Consider the following 17,050-nt stretch of genomic DNA (forward strand, 5'->3'; position numbering starts at 1 on the left):
TCCTCTGAATTTTTTTCCTGCTTTTCTCCCACCAGTTGGTCTCCATCTCTCCTGCAGGAAGCAGTTCAGAACAGAACATTATACTGTAGCAGTGTTAAGCCCTCTCTCCCACACCCCACTCATCACTAAAGCCACAACACCTCACTAGTCACCATCTCTTACCCTCTTGTCATTTTATCCAACGTGCTCCTCCTTTCTGACATAGATTCCTGTGTAACTGAACTTAATTGTCTAGACATCAGTATGACACCTCCATCTCAATGCCTTTAGCAAATTTATCTAGTTTAAGGATGCTTCTGAAGTTTCTTCTTGCCTTCTTTCTTCCAAGTCCTTCTTAGATCACTTATATTTAAGGTTAGATCACCCTAGAGCACAATGACCCCCACCCCTATTTCCCTGGCTCTGTGGATATTACTCTGAGGAAACATCAAAGATCAGATGCTGTGTGAATAGTGTGAAAAATAGTGTGAAGCAAATCTGTTGACCCATTAGGTCTGTCCATTGCCTAAAGAGTTTTAAATTTTTTTTAAAGTGTCATATGACCACAGTGACCGTAACTTAATTCAACATGAAGATCTAAATGTAGACAAACATAGGAAGCTAAATCAAATCTGACTCAGAAATCACACACAAAAAGCAGCATATGCAGCAACTCTGTGCAGACACAAGGGTGAAACTAGCATGACAGCTAGCCTCCTTTACTAGCTTAACCAGACAGGCACTGTCATGTGTATTTCCCATTAATAATTTTGGACATCTGTCTTTGAACACTTGCCCATTTGTGTAGGCACTGCACTGGCATTAACATGGATTCAGACATTTGCATGGTCGCACCCTAGCCCTGCCCATTCACATAACTCAGCTCTCTTCCAGAAGCTGCTCAGACCTACCATGCCACAGCTGCCTGCTCCTCTGCTTCTCTCAGGGGACAGTCTGGCAAGGCTAACACATGACAGGCTCTCAACAAATTTTAGTGTTATGGGCACAGTCATGTGCTAACACATCTGAAGTGTTTCTGAAAAAGACTGGACTAATCACTTACCTAGGCTGCTTAGAATACAGTGGTCTGCACCTAATCACATACCACTCAGGAACTAAGGGTTCAAATGAGACAACTTGTATAAGGGAGCCAAGGATTTGAGGAATGTATTCCTGAGCTACAAGGTTAGGTACAGGACTATACCTGTGATGCCTGCAGAAAACTAAATGTTCCACGATAACAACAAAAGCATGGGTTTTGCAACCACTCAATTTTTAAATGACAGAATGTTCCCTTCTCGTTTACCTTAATAAAAAAATCTGTAAATCAATTGCAATTCCTGACCTTGTTCCATAAATAAGAAATTCAGCAGCCAATTTCATCAAGCCACAAGCATAAGAGTTCTCTATACTGCTAAAGAAAGAAAATATTGCCTTCAACAAAGTAAATCTTTTTGTCTGAAGGCTTTGATAGCAACATTTCCAGAACAAGCTCACAGTCCAGACTGCATAGATATGTTTAGCTCCAGATGACAGACCGAGATGCTCTGATGGCACCTAAGCACGTAGCTCCTGCTTACGACAAAGAACAAAGAACAGAGATATGGAAGAAGAAAATTATATACAGAGTGCAGAATAGGTAGATACATCTCAGGATGGCATGAAAGAGAGCTCTGAATTCTGACCTGCTGAAGGTTTGAAACAGTCACATGGACTGTTTCAAAGTGTTCAAAGAACTCTGACTTTCAGGAGCTCGCACACCATTCCACTTCTGCAGGGCAGCAAAAGCTTGGAGAAGCTGAATATACCCCTGAGAACTGACAGAAAATGACCTCCAAAATGTACTGCCTTTAAAAGGCTGGTCAAATCTTGTGTCCTGACTCACTGTCTCTAGAGATGCCAGCAAATACTGCTTACACATTTTGACTGTGAAGTCTTACCCTGAAATTCTGAAACTCCTGAGAGCTTGGGAGAGTCCAGCAGCCAGTCTGTCAGCTCACTGGTGCCAAGGATGTTGCTTCGAAACTGCTTTCCCCCATTCACATTCCAGGTCCCCGTGGCAACACGAACGCGCTTGGAGCTTGTGAATTCAAACTGACGCTCTGACATGGCCTTCAAAATACTTGGAGTTACTGACAGAAGAGGGGAGAGAGAAAGATGGTGTTTAAAAGAAGAATGTGCTGTAAAAGGACAGAAACCATCCCCACTGCAGCAGCACAGTCACTCTGAAATAATAACATTACCCTAGCAGCAACAATACAAAAGGTAGGGAATAACTCCTATGGCAGTGGCAGTAGCTACAAGATAACTGGGGTTTATGTCAGCAATTTCTCTTCCAGAAACCAGGCACCCTTTGAAAGCTTGGGAATGGCTGCTCACAGGCTTTCAGCTTACATTTTTCTGTACTTTTTCAAGTAATAAGCAAAAATTCTTTTATCTCTCATAATCTTTTCAGTTTCGTCTATAGCACTGTCATGGTTTAACCCCACTGGGCAACCAGTGCTTAGTAGTACTTATCCCAGCTCATTCCCTGCCCCTGCAGCAAAAGGTGGAAGAAAATCCCAAGAGTAAAAGTGAGAAAACACATGGACTGAGATAAAGACAGTTTAATGGGACAGAAAAGGGGAAAATAAAAATAGAATTAGAATATACAAAACCAGTGTGGCACAGTGCCCAGCCAGTTCCAAAGCAGCAGCCCTCAGGGGGAGGGGGAACTTTCTCCCCCTCACAATACCAAGAATGGCATCATTTAGTATGGAACATTCCTCTGGCCATTTGGAGTCACCTGTCTTGGCTGCATCCCCTCCCAGCTTCTTGCAGCCTTCTGCATCCCCTCCCAGTTCCCAGCCTTCTGAATGGGAGAGCATGAGAAGTGGAAAGTCCTTGACTTAGTATAAACACTATATAGCAACAACTAAAACCCTCAGTGTGTGTTAACAGCCTCCTGTGGTTTAAACCCAACTGGCAACCAAGTACAACACACAAGCACTTGCTCATACATTAGTCTCAAATCCAAAACACAACATTATACCACACACGAGGAAGCCAATGAACTCTATTCCTGAAACCAGGACAAGCAATCAAGCATGTCATAAGTTACAACTTAAACTGAAGCCCTTAGAAGTTTAGAATGTGGAAGGAAAGATGGAGAGCAGCACAGTCTCACATCAGTACAAATCTAGCACTGCCATGCCTCTCTAGCTGGGCAAGAACTCTTCAAAAAAACCCCTGCTATATTCACTTATTTTGCTGAGTACAGAAAATTAGCAATGTGCTTCTGCTGTCTAAACAAATAAAGCAGAGTTAATCATTAACTACCCAACTTGCAGGCAGGCATAGAGAAGTAATCTATATTTTCCTTGTGGTCAACATCAGGGAACAAGCCCAGGACTAAAGTGGTGCTGAATGGTTCTCTGGAATAAACTGACCACCCAATACTTGTTGTGGGTGAAATTATTTTATATTTTGCATGCAAATATCTTCTCAGAGAGAGCTGAGTTTATTCTAGATGGGTGCAAACAAATATGTCTATGCTGTGGACTATTAGGGGCCTGGAACAAAGCAAGAAATGAACTAAAATAACAGAGATGTGCCTTTAAAGATCCAAATGGCTAAAAGCATGTGCAAAGAGCAAGGACACAACTAAGGAGATAAAAGGGCTGAGCTCAAGAGACTTCTTCAAGACAAACTCAGGGCAGACTGGGAATATAGCCCTAAAATCCTTCCCTCTGGTCCAGCTCTAAGATTGGACCTCAGATGTCAACTGTCAGAGATTATCACTATCAAAGAACAGAAAAACATATTCAAAAGTTCAAAACAAAATATGAGAAATAAGCACAAGGGTTGTGCTATGGTCATTTGAAAGTAGTGCTTTAAACAACAGATCTGTGCAACAGCAGCTTGTATATTGATTGAGGGTACAATTGCTTATATCTGACAGCTAAAAGCAGATGCAAGAATAAAGGGGAGCATTTAGACTGGCTTTACCCAGCAGTGCAGTCTGGTCCATGAGCATCTTGCCTTTGTCTGCATATTCCTCACGGTAGAAGTCACCCATGAGCAGCAGCTCAATGGCTTCCTGCTTCACTGTATCTAAGAAATTTGACTGGATGCTACGAGACACAGAGCGGGCACCATCCTTGAGCTTCCCAACCTGCAGCAGACAGGAATTATGAATACAAGTGACACTGAAGAATAAATAGGACATCTTTCTTTACTTGTAAATAAAGAGCTTTGCCATTTTTCTTTACCTTGTTCTTCCCTTCAAGGGCACGACTGCCACTAAATACTCTGCTCAGATTTTGACCATTGAGAGTCCACATCTCCTTGTAGGATTCCACAAAGCGCTCAATTATAGGTTTAGAGTTCAAATCAAGGCTCTCTAATTGAGCAAACAGTATCTGGATTAGGTGCAGAAGGAGAAAAAAAACACAAAAAAGAAACCAATATTGTTTTCAAATGTGTTTTTGCTTTTTATCCTCAGTATTCCAGCCAGCCCCATTCTGTACCATAGAGCGGCAAGACTGACCTGCATAACTGAGACTTACAGCCTCTTTCCTGTCTTTCCCATGGAACAGTCAATGTATGTACTACAAGTATCCCATGGAAGGTCCTCTGACACACTCACCTCCTGTGCAACGAAGGACTGTACACTATTAGAACGATCCACGCAGTCCAAACAATTCATTCGAAAAGTACCTGTCTGCAGACTTTGGTAACCAAAGAGGAGGGAGGAGAAAATGGTATATTTTAAAATAACATCTAATCATGACTTGATTGAACAAGATCATCAAATGTTCAGCCTGAATACACCCACCCACGTATTGACGGTGCAAGCACACTGTGCACAATATATTCCATTAACACATCTAATTACTTGATTACATCTGCAACACTATATTAGCAAATCCACGCACTGGTAAATTTGCAGATTTGAAACCATGGAGACGCAATTAAGCCAAATCATTGATTTAGCACCAAGACTACACTTTGTCTCAAAATTTTATTTCAAGATGGTCAATTTATGGTCATGGTCCAAACAAGCAAGAAACCTGGGAAGGCCAGCACAAGCAGTGCCCAGCTACACTGGGACAGAGGGGCAGAGACACTCACCGTGGACTTACATGCTCGCCCTTTGTGAAGATTCCAAAGTCTTCCCAGTGCAACTTCAGCTGAGGCCTTAGCAAATTTTCCAGTTTCTCAGTTTTCCCACCTTTTGCAAATTGGTTGTAGTCAAAGTTTATCATGGGACTGTCTTCTGCATGGGAAGATGCCCATAGCAGTTTCTGTTTAGATAAGAGAATGAAGGAAAAAAATCCTGCTCAAGTCACGTGTAAGGATTGATATCAGCAAGCTTTTATCATTAATTAGCCTTGACTGTTAATCACATAGCTCGTAGGGAATTTTGAAAGACCAGACATGAAAAAAGCAACTGACGTTCCCTGTTTGTTTTCTTCACAGAAGTAAACCTGACTGTTAGAACCCAATTTTCCTGCAGGAAAACTGTAACTGCAAAGTATACATTAGAATTGTGCCTTGGCTGGCGGCAGCCCTTCAGCAATGGGCTGCTGCTACCTCTGTGCATGAGGTGAGGACAGCACTAGCAATGCTCTAGGCAGGCTCAGGGGGAGGAAGTAAGTGAGCAATTACACTCCAGGAAACATACTATAAAGTGTTTGTGGTAAACTGCAGAAGTGAAAGAAGAGGCACAAATAGCCTCAAGTACTTCATCTCCAGTTTCAATGACCTCACATGCATTTCCGTAACCACCACAAACTTCATTAAGGTATTTGCAACAGTACATCTATATCATTAAGGTATCTGCAACAGTAATACATCCTGTTCTCCACAGGAAAGGCAGAGAGAACCATTGCATTAACTCAAACTGTGCAAGCCTTTGTCTATTCTCTTCCCTCCTGCACATTCTCACGCCAAGAGATGGATGATTTTCTCCACTTACATTGTGACACACACTGGACAAAACAAATCTGATATTACATTAAAAGTGTACATGTAGCAGTTACACCAGCATAATTGTATTGAGTAAGCCATTAAGCCTTTCCTGCAGAAAGAAATTTAAAGGCAGTGCTTGGAAAGAGACCTGTAAAATGTATTTCATTAGACTGTTACTGTTGACACCCCAATCTGCCCTGACAGATGCTGGCACTAGTAATGCACTTGAGGATGGCATTTACCCACTGCTGCAGTGTGAATTATTGTCAGAGTACTTGCAACTCTACACTACAGTCCTGCTTTTACTGTAAACATAATTACATCTGTTATAGGGAAGGCTTGTGAGAGGAACAGCATATCCTGGGAACAGTATTGATTTTTGGTCTGGTCTGATTCAGGTAATGCATAATAAATGGTAAATGAATGGTGGTAACTGTGACATTCTGATCAAGAGAGCCCAGCAGCAGTAATTACAAGAATCATTTGAACCAACGCTGATAAGAATTGCTAAGGTTGAAGCAAGAGTGAAGAGAAAGAAATAAAAGCAAAAAAAAGATGGAGAAACTAATGACAGGAGACAAGCTTGCAAACTTAATCACACTCCTATGAATTACTTTATTTTTAATTCAAGCCCTTTAAAATCATCAAATTAACTCTATATTCTTTCCCAACATTCATTTCTGAAAACAAAAAGGTAAAGAAATGACCAAGGAATCATTCTGAATTAGTACAAAACTTTCGTTTTCAGTGGTGTCAGTCTAAATTCTTTGAGCTCACAGGTTATTTTCAGAGTTTATTTATTTCTAAAATAGGCAAAAAACTAACAATTTAGACAAAACAACTTAAAATTTATTTAAATTAAATTAACAAATGCAAGGTCTTTATTCAAGGGATGCCCAGTCTCTGACTTAATGTCTGGTTGGATCATATTGGCTAGAACATGATCTTCAAGAATGTGAGAGTTTGAGAAAATATCAGTATCAAATTATCAACAAATGTAATTTTTTATCCATGTAAGTTATTTCAGCATTTTAGAATTTGTTATCTTTAACCTTTAAATTTCAGTAGGGTTTGCAAAACAAACAAGCAAAATTATTTTAAGGAGATGGAAACCAAAAGATTACAGAGTCTTAGCCATGTCATGCAGAAATTCAGTAAGCAGCTGAAAACAGAAACCAGGACCAGACTCCACTTTTGTGCCTTCCTCACTGCCTGGCAAGTTTTAGTCATTAATTACTTTCTTTGGCCACATTCTGTACAAGAGGAGACCTTCACTTTATCATTTTCTGCTGGGGAAGTAGATAGTCCTTCCCAGCTCTTTTGCAGGAGGAGGAAATGGTCACACAGAAAAACTGACAACAAACTTGACACTCCCTCTAAAATTCACTATTGCAACAGAGAGGGAAAGAAATCAGGGACTATTATTTTACCACTATTTTTATTTTGTTTAGTTTCACATAATAAACGATTCAGCTCAGAACTGCTGGTATCATTCTCTACCAATGAAATATACATGGCACTTACTACAGGGGTGTACTTAACTCATCCTATCATTAGTTTTAGGAACATAACTTCTGAAGTATCTAAGTCAGTTTGCTAAAGCAACAAGCACCTAAGGAGGCCGACTTCCATCAACCCCCAGCCAGATTCAGGCAGCTATTGCACTGCTGCAAATCCCACTCGGTGCCAATCAGCAGCTTTAAGTTCACACTAAGTTTAAAAAGAATACCACACTAGAAAGCAGCATAGCTTTAGTTCTACAATGCCTGACATCCTTGCTTTCAGGTATTAGTTGTGCCTGGGGACACTTAGAGGCCAGGAAAATCTCTCTCTGTATACCAAATTATCATCTGGTGCTCAGGCAGCCAACTCCCAACAAAACAGTGCAGATAGCTATTTCCCATTACAATCAGAGCAAGACAGCTCAGTGATGCTAAGTCACTGTGCTCAGAGATCAAGGCTCACCCAGCCCCCAGACACTCCGGCAATCCCAGGGGACTGCATAGGTGGCTGCATACAATGTCAAAGCTGGCTATGACTCACTTTTGCAAATGTGAACTATCCTTAGGAGCATTCAGGCAATTTCTTTTAAAGGTGGTTAAGAGAATGTAAGCAAATGTATGAAGAGGTAAGCAGAGAGGTCATGCTGGAAACTAAGCCGTGAAACCAAGAAGCACTATTCTCAGTAGGTAACATGTGGTAAAGAGTTAACATAATTTCTTTAGAAATATTATTCATCACCTCCTGGGGTAGAAGGAAAACAGAAGAACATGGAGGCTCAAGAGAAATCAGAGGTTAAAAAGAAAATCATTGCTTTTACCTTAAAAGCTCTGTTGAGCACCTCCTCTCCTCCTCTGCTTCCCAATAGGTTAACGATCACTTGTTTTCCATACTGCTCTTTCAGAAGCATCATATGCCTACAGCAAAAGCAACCATAATAGGTACTAAACAAAACTAAGTTATTTTGCCTACTGCCATTTTCAAAATACAAAGTAGAGATCACTGGTTGTTTCATCTAGCAGAAAGTCTTTGCCATATCATCTACAGACATCTTTCTCAATTTCCTTGCAATCAATTATTAAAGTAAGAATGGTGAAAGTGCGCAATTAATAGATATGGTATTCTGTACTGAAATTTAGGAAAGAAATGTCTTAGAAAACAGGCCCCAAATCTTTTATGTCACTGTTAGCTTTGACATTGCTCTTCATGGTTCTACCTCTTGGCTGTTATCCTGGGAACTACACAGGAAAGACAAGAAGAGAGGAAAATGTATTACACTTCAAAAGGAATTGTCTGGCATCTTGCAGAGCTGAAACTACTAAGAGTCAGCAGCAGCAATGGGGCCTACAACTCCAGTGCCAAGGCCAGAGAGGTCCAAACACACGTCACAGGTGACAGGGTTCAAACATCTCTGAGCTACTGCAACATGGAGACGTTCACTCTGAACTCAAATCAAGCAGGAAGATGACTAATCATAAGAACTGCTGCACTGGCTCAGAACAAAGGTCCTTTTAGCCAAGTTGTCTGGCTCAGAATCTGCAGGAAAAGCTCAAAATAGGACAAGTATAAAGTGGGCTGCATTTTTTGGTCTATGTCACTAAAATCTCAAAGCCTGACATTTAGGGACTCAAGTTAAGAGCTTTAAGCCAGATGCTGAAACACCCATTCTCCCCTCAAATATCTTTTTCAAGTTGGAATGCATGGTCTGCAGAAGCTGTGCTGGTTCATCAAGACAATCAGATCTTAAAGTTGATTTCCATCATGTACAGACAACACTGTAGTAGTACTAAGAGGAAGCTGGATGGAAACAGACAAGAAAAATAAACTCACAAAATTGAGAAGTTATTACATGCTGCAAAATATCGTGTAATGGCAAAGTGTGCGAAAACCAGGAAGCATACAGCTTCTGGCATTACTCTTTAAATCCTTTAACAGAAATAAGTTACACAGAAAACCATGGAAGGGGAGAAACGAAAGAAGTCATCAGCATTGCCTTCAGAAAACACAGCTAAATATATTTTCTGGTGCACTCTTGATTCTGCAACCAGTTCTCTGTATGCCAACTCATCCCATACAGTTGGCACCCTTCTGATACCAGCATCAAGATCCTACCTCTCTGGCAGTGTTGCTTCCTTACAACAGAACTACTGAAGCTCAAGTCACCTGTTTGAATACTGTAAGCAAAGCTCTCTGTGGATTTCTCCACAGAAATCTGTCTCTCTGGAGAGAAACAGAGGATGAAAAAATATCTAACAAGATTACCATCCATTTCTCACATGGTTAAATGTAACAGGCCAAATTAATATCTTGGAAAAGCTGTAGCAGGTTGTTAAATTCCAGTGTACTTTTCCATATAAGCAGTCACTTCTTTCTTGCCCATTTTCAAAGTACTGTCTTTTGCAGATCTGTTAGAAGAGAGATCCCTAAGTCCATCTAACTTACTGGCACAAGGGAAAGAAGGTATAGTGCAAGTTTTAGGAGAAAGCTATTCACCAGTTGTACTAGGGTCAGGACTAAAAGGTTGTTACTTCCTGAGGTACTCTCAATTCCACGGGCAGTACATGAGGATGCTAAATAAGTTACTGTTTTCTTGCACGAAATATCTCTGCTGTGGAATGCAAACCTTTATGGATGGAGCTTCAGGGACACTGGCAGGGCAAGTTATCACATCACCAGATGGCCATGAGACCAAGGGTCTCAAAGGCCATTGAATTCAGTAGGATTTAAGATCCTTAAAAGCTTGGAGAATGCAGGCCAAGAACCTCTGGAGCAGAAACTGCTAAGGTGTATAGTCCCTTTAGATTCTAATCCCTGTTTGGGGTCTTCAGTGTAGAAAAACCATTAACAGTCAATAACGTCCTGTGTGCTAACAGTTGAGGTAATAAAGAAGCCTTACATAAAATCAACATACAACCTGATCTGCCAAAACCAAACCAAAACAGAAATTAATCACTTGACCTGCATTTACAAGATGAAAATTTCCCACAGACCAAATTCTTCATGTGCTTTTCAGGCACTGTTCCCATGGATATCAGTAGAAATATACCCTTAGAGGATAGCATTTCCTAGTCAGACATCCAAAGGAATCAAGCTAATGCATTTCTTTTTCTACAGTTTCTAGCTGACAAACAAACAGAGTCTCAATGGTTTTAAAATGTTTGCAAGCCAGTCTTTGCATAAAATAGAAAGCATCAGCATAATAGCATCATACAACACTGGTCACAGAATAAGGCATTGCTATTTCTGTGTAGGAGGAAAACAATGAAGAAAAGACCAAATGCAGAATGGAGTGAAAACAGTGTTTACCCTTTAGCTACTTCTGTTAGAGTGGTAAAGCACACATATCCTGTGTACCATAAGTGTAAACTCACATCTGTTGGCTCACAAAGGTTTGCATAAACACTTCTTTTGCATATCACTCAGTATTCCTAAACTTTTACAGAAATGAGCCAGAAGACCAAATTAATTCAATTACCACTGAAAACAAGAAGGGAAAAAAGCACCAAAAAAAGTCACTAACTTAAGTAAACCAGTTTAATAATCTGCCACACCTGGAAGATTTGCCACATCATCTGAGAGAGGTTTCTCAAGATTTCCTAGGAAGACAAAGTTATGGAACCTTGGATACATGCCAAGCTGCTGTGTTGATGCCAAAGTGGAATGATGCTTACCTGTCAAAGGCAGGTGCATTGGCTTCCAGACCTCTGTTGAGCCTTAAATGGCGGGAACCAACCTAAAATAAAATATTAGAAGGCCAAGAAATAGAAAAACCTTCTTAAACTGCTAGAGTCCTAAGTCACTAGATGTCTCCCTTTTTCCTTCAGAGAAAAACATTTTTTTAACAGCACCAGACATGTCTAACAGACTCCAACCACCCCCACACATAATATCCTTAACACAAAAGCCCCATCTTTTATTAGACAACATTTACAATTACAAGTGAAAACACAATTACCATTAAGCAAAGGGATATCTACACATCTTTTTATGGCCAAACAAATCACATCTCTTTGCCAGCTCCCTCTTGCAAATAGCACACACTGCCTCACATGAGTATTCTGTGAGCCTAGCATTCTTACTGCCCTTGCCTTGTAGAGAGGGATACATTTATGCCAGTTCCATGGGTTGTGTATTCTGACTTCTTTGAAAAGTATCAGAACAGTGATTCAAAATATGAAGGATGAAATTCTATACCCTCAAACTAACAGGTCTTTTAACATGGATGTCAACAACAGTAGCCTCAAGTTCCTTTTGAATGGTAGCTACTGTTACAAAATTATTACAGAGGGCTTATTTCCTCTCCAAAAACTCCTAAATATGTACAGGATCATGCATTGTTTCCTATACTTGACCATCTTTATTTGTTTTTCATGAGGTTGGATCCGCAATTCTTTCTACTGGTACCAGTGCCAGTACATTCACACACAAGGAGTAAGAGTATATAATCTAATCCAATTAGGCAAAAAACCCAGGCCTACTAAAAAAATATCAAAAATTATGTTTAACTAGAGATATTACCCAATAGCCAAAAATGCTTGAGGGCTCTGTAACATACAGATCAACAGTGCTACATGATGGATACAGCTACACCATGGGCACAATCATATGGACTTGCACACTCATATGGACTTGCACAATCATATGGACCATATGGACAAACTTGCTTTATAAAAAGAAGCAAGTATTGCACTGGATGGTGTTGAAAGACAACAGGGATCCTTTAGTCATTTCCTTTTGTGCTAAATCCAGTGCCTCTGAATAGTACATAGGTTCTAGTTTAATGATCAAAAAAAGTATCATGTAACCTTTAACGTATCTTTAAAAAACCAGTTATGTAATGTACTTTCTCTACTAACAGGCACAAAATATATGTGCATACTGATTTCAGCTGCTTATCCCTCTGTTAAAAGAATGCAAAGTGTGCTAGGAAGATTCTTATTTGGCCCTATGACAGTATATAAGCTGCAAGTCACAGACCATATATTTGATGCAATAATCTTGTGATGAAATCCTACATCTCTGACTCACAAAAGATCAAACTAGATCATTTTCACCCTTTTGACTGAAATCCCCAAAACACACCATCCAGACATTTTACTTTGTTTCATGGTAGCATGCTCCTGTAGAGCACTGGTATCTCTAAATACTCCAGTTGTATTATGGAGGTCAATATTATCAAGAAAACCAGGCATTTCAGAGGAATAAAACTGAAAATGTTACAAAGATATAGCTGTAAGCTTCAGTTTATAACATTAGGACACAGTCCCTTACAAACAGTTCCCTGTAGAGGCATTCAAACACCCAAAAATGTTAAACTTCAGTCACCTACAGCCATTTGTCTGGTATTGTTCTGTTTATCTAAACACACAAAATTTCTACAAGGCAAACCTAAAATGAAAGAGCTCATCACTTTCACAGAATGAGCTTTGAAGCTCATATTAAAAAATAATATATATATTTATGTTAATTCTAAATTGTAAGTAGCAAGAGACAGAAGCAAGGTAGGCTTTCTGATTATTTCCTTACCTGAAGCCTCGTTTGCTCCCAGAACAGTGGAACAGAACCTCTGATCTGCACAAAGGAAGAGACATCATCATCCAAGTAAATTGTCTGCAAAAATAAAAAAAAGGAAAGTAGTTCTGCAGTTAGATCTATCAGCCTGTGGCCCCTTCATCAGGTGACAGTTAAAGACACTGAACTCAAAGGGTAAAAAAAGTAAACCATGTATCTCCCTGTATCCACTTACCGCTCAGCCTCTTTTCCATAGTCTCACAGGCAGTGGAACAAAGCACAACGTATTTGCTTTCATGTCATCACAGCAGATTCAACTCACTTCTCAGCAGAAACAGGAGAAAACTTCAAACACCACCACATCTTTCACCCACAATTAAGATGGATTTGAGCTGCTGGTGGAGACTCTCGGAAAGACCAGGCATACACTCTCCTTCTGTCCCTCTCACAAAACTCAACTGTGCAAAATGTCATTGCTCCTTGTGACTGGTGATGGGTAACGTCAGGTGGGGGATAAGCTTATCTCCTGCTGTATTTACCATTTCTTATTTCACTGCATGCTGTGCCTTGTCAGAGAATCCAAATAAAACTCTGTGAAACCAGCAGCTTTGCCACTCCCATCCTGAGGTACAGTGAGCAGCAATGTGATCTGCTTCTTTTCAAGGGGGCTTACAACAAGAGGTTCCAAATTCTCCTTTTCCCAACCTGACCTCAAACTCTCCCTTTATGAGGTCTCAGGACTACTGTTAACAAGCTGATTTGGGTCAAATCCATATGAAGAACAAAGACCAATTTCCCCTTTTGCCTACCCCATCCACAGTCCCCAGTGCAAGTGTTACATTATGTTAACTTAGCATAAAAGGTACTATCGTCAGATTGAATATGACCACAGAGCAACTGTGCAAAGCCCAGCTCCCTCCTCTGGCCTATACTTAGCAGTGGAATCCTGGCTGCTCTCCACGGAGGATACATGATACACATGATACACATCTCTGTTATCTCATGCATGACAATGCCTGCTCTGCAGCCCTGGGGAGGAATGGTATCCAGGTTATCCAGGTAGCTACTCTCACCACATCATATCATTTGGCACAGCTGCTGCCAGCTGGCTAGGAGCTCTGAAAATAGAACAGAACATGAAAATGGATTTCTCTACAGCTTTAAAGTGTTTTTGTCTTTTTGGATTTGCCACTAGATGTGGCCAGTGGCTGGCTCAGGGAAAGTACCTCACTTTGACCTCTCATCTTCATAAGCATTATCAATGTACAGTTTTTAGAGCTACATGTGGGAAAAAGAGATATTTAGATAAAATTGATGACAAAACATTTATCTAATATTTACCATATTTTTGCAGAGCACTTGAAACTGTCTCCATTTCACTCAGATGATTTAAGTGGCTTCATCATGGACGCAATGTTAGTGCTAGAAGGATAGCCAGCCCAGCCATAGTGCAAAAACTATGTTTCCCTCTTTTTAATTTCTCACCAAAGTACTAAGAACCCTTTTCTCTGTTACATTCTATCCTAGCACAACCCCCTGCAAGAGAGGGGTTGCTCAGGGAAGCTTTCTTTCAAGGCCTGTGTTACAGTTTGAGCAATGTGGCTCTAAAATATGCTCTCCCAGTAAAGTTTTCTGAACATTATTGGCACCTGAGTGCAGGAGCAAATTTCCATGGCAACACACTGGTATGCCTTTTCTTTGTACATTTGTGCTCAGAAGAGATCATTCCTTCTGCAGCTGGACTAGGAGAGGAATAAGCAGCCCCACCTTCTTCCTTTGTATCACATTCTCCCTGAGATAGGTCGTGCCAAGATGAGTCAGAGACTTCTACACAATGAATCATCTTTTCACTCACAGCCATGGACCCAAAGAAGCTCACTCCAAGGTAAAGCAAATTAATAGCACTACTACAGTCCCAGCATTACCCTGACTAATACTAAATGAACCTGAATCTGTGCAAAAAAAAATCAGGACTGGCCTACTTAAAATTTTGGCAGCAATCATCATCTTAACAATTACTGAGTAGAAATGAAACACTTAAGGATGACAAATACAGACAAAGCTTTACCTGAAGTACAAGGTGGCCACTCAAATAGCTTGCTAGAGATGATCAAATGTTCTTTACAGTATTCTGGGAAGTCCCTGTTTCCATACCTAAGTGCAAAACTGACAGCTCAAGTATGTCTTTGACCAGTTCTTTTAGGCATACAGCTGCAAATCTCTAGACCCACTGATAAATAGATAGTGATCTAATTCAGTATCTGCAGTTTAACATCCTTCTGAGTTACAGTTTAAATGGAAAGTATTTCCTCAGTTACAGACCATGAATATATAACCTATCTTCTTCCTGCTAAATATAGAAGAAAAATACTGACCAAACATTTATTTCTGCATTAACAGATGCTCTAATTCCACTTATTAGTGAGTTAACAGATGTTTGTTACCAGTACCACTCATATTTTCTGTTCACTGGTTTTGACCCATTATCTCTTCTATTTTCTGCTCTATTAAGCTGTCCCTTTAGAGAACTGAACAGCAACCAAAATATTCAAACTACTTGATCATTCCTGTAACCTAAACAGGATGCCTAAACCTTGATGTGATGGGCTGGGGGATCCTCTGTGAAGCTGAGTTCTAATACAAGGTACTTTTATGATGGCACAGCATTTTAAAGAAGCTGATATTTTTTATGTATGTTGCCGTGCAGCTTTTAGAAATCAGATGAGGTTTTTGAACTGGGAGCACATCCTCTCCAACAGTCATTCACAAGAAAGTGCTTTTTTTCCTGTTCACTTACAGGGCTCATCATTCTGTTCTCTGGAGCAGTTCTCTGGTCTTTCACAATCCTTTCACCTCATTCTCATGACCCAAATGAATCCAAAATTATTTTCTTCCAAGCTGCCAGCGAGTTGGAAAAAGACTTAATATTTTTTTAATGAGTGGGAGACTCATTAAAATGACTTTTCTGCCAGTCATTCCTTCCTAAACAGACTCTAACCATTTCATTAAGCATTATAACTGTGCAAATCTTCCCTCAATTTCAGTTATACCCACTATCCTTCATTCACCATTCCAAGGAACATGACCCTTGATCTTGACACTGCCTTTTAGTGTACACATCTCTTGATCTTACAATATTAGTGGCAACAGACTTCCTACCAGCAGACTTGTTAAGAAAGCAGGTTTAAAGACTAACACAGCTTTCCAGATCAGGAATGGATGCAATCTTAGCAGCCACATACACTGTAAGAAACTCTATTTGCTAAAATATTAAATAAGCACTGATAATATATTTAGATTGAAATTACACTCATAAAGAAAAGATCCCAACTTTGTTGCTTATGCATAGACAAGTACAGTTTCTTTTCTCATATTCTTCACAGCCTTGATCAGTTTTTGTGCACAATGTTATGTTTTCCACAAGCACACATCCATCCCAATTTTTTGTGGCTCTAGTATTGACTTTATTACCCTGTCCTCTAGCAGAGCCATCTCCCTTCTTCTAAGGTACTAGATAAAAGATGAACAATTCTTTTAGACAAGAAACTTAAAGAAAAGTTAAATGCCTTATGTCCAGAATTTTCCTGTCCTCTGTTTTCCTTTTCTCATGGACAAGAAGATCATACTGGTTTTTCTCTAGAAATTCAACAACAATCAGTTACTTTTGGGACAACACTTGCTCATTAGGATTCATACATCCTGCTAAATCTCTGTCTTTGTGGAATCTTACCTCTTGTCTTAGGTCCAAAATGACAGCAAGTTGGTGCCTATGTACCCCAGCGAGAATGTTCATTCCTATCCAATCCTCAAAACACTTGAGGTCTACTTCATTAATCTCAAGGGTTCTGGCCCATACTACAATCCAACCCAGTCAGCTGCATGAACATCCAGACCAGGTTCCCATCAGACAGCACTGTAGCAATTGGATAGTTAACCCATGTGGAAGACCTATTTGCCTTAACAATAGATTACTTGGCCTCTGACCTCTGGTGTTAGAATTTGCCTTGTTTTTCTTTCAGCTTCTCTGGTCTTAGTCTCTCTTTGTGGCCTCTTTCTCTAGCTCAGGATTAAGGGTGATAGTACTGACAGTTCAATGGGACATTTTTCA

At 40.1% G+C, this 17,050-nt stretch overlaps 1 protein-coding gene across 1 annotated transcript in view; it reads right to left on the minus strand.

The window, feature by feature from the left end:
* The window catches only part of SYNJ2 (synaptojanin 2), a 56,164-nt gene that overhangs the window by 22,991 nt on the left and 16,123 nt on the right, over positions 1 to 17,050 (minus strand). The window contains exons 4-11 of the mRNA XM_058019968.1: positions 12,958 to 13,041; positions 11,103 to 11,164; positions 8,252 to 8,348; positions 5,092 to 5,264; positions 4,607 to 4,688; positions 4,230 to 4,379; positions 3,967 to 4,132; positions 1,920 to 2,111 (exon numbers count right to left, since the gene is read on the minus strand). Of these exons, the coding sequence (XP_057875951.1) occupies positions 1,920 to 2,111; positions 3,967 to 4,132; positions 4,230 to 4,379; positions 4,607 to 4,688; positions 5,092 to 5,264; positions 8,252 to 8,348; positions 11,103 to 11,164; positions 12,958 to 13,041 (1,006 nt within the window). The remainder of the gene's footprint in view (positions 1 to 1,919; positions 2,112 to 3,966; positions 4,133 to 4,229; positions 4,380 to 4,606; positions 4,689 to 5,091; positions 5,265 to 8,251; positions 8,349 to 11,102; positions 11,165 to 12,957; positions 13,042 to 17,050) is intronic.

This window comes from Melospiza georgiana, chromosome 3 (genome assembly GCF_028018845.1).
Source record: "Melospiza georgiana isolate bMelGeo1 chromosome 3, bMelGeo1.pri, whole genome shotgun sequence".
Lineage (NCBI taxonomy): Eukaryota > Metazoa > Chordata > Aves > Passeriformes > Passerellidae > Melospiza > Melospiza georgiana.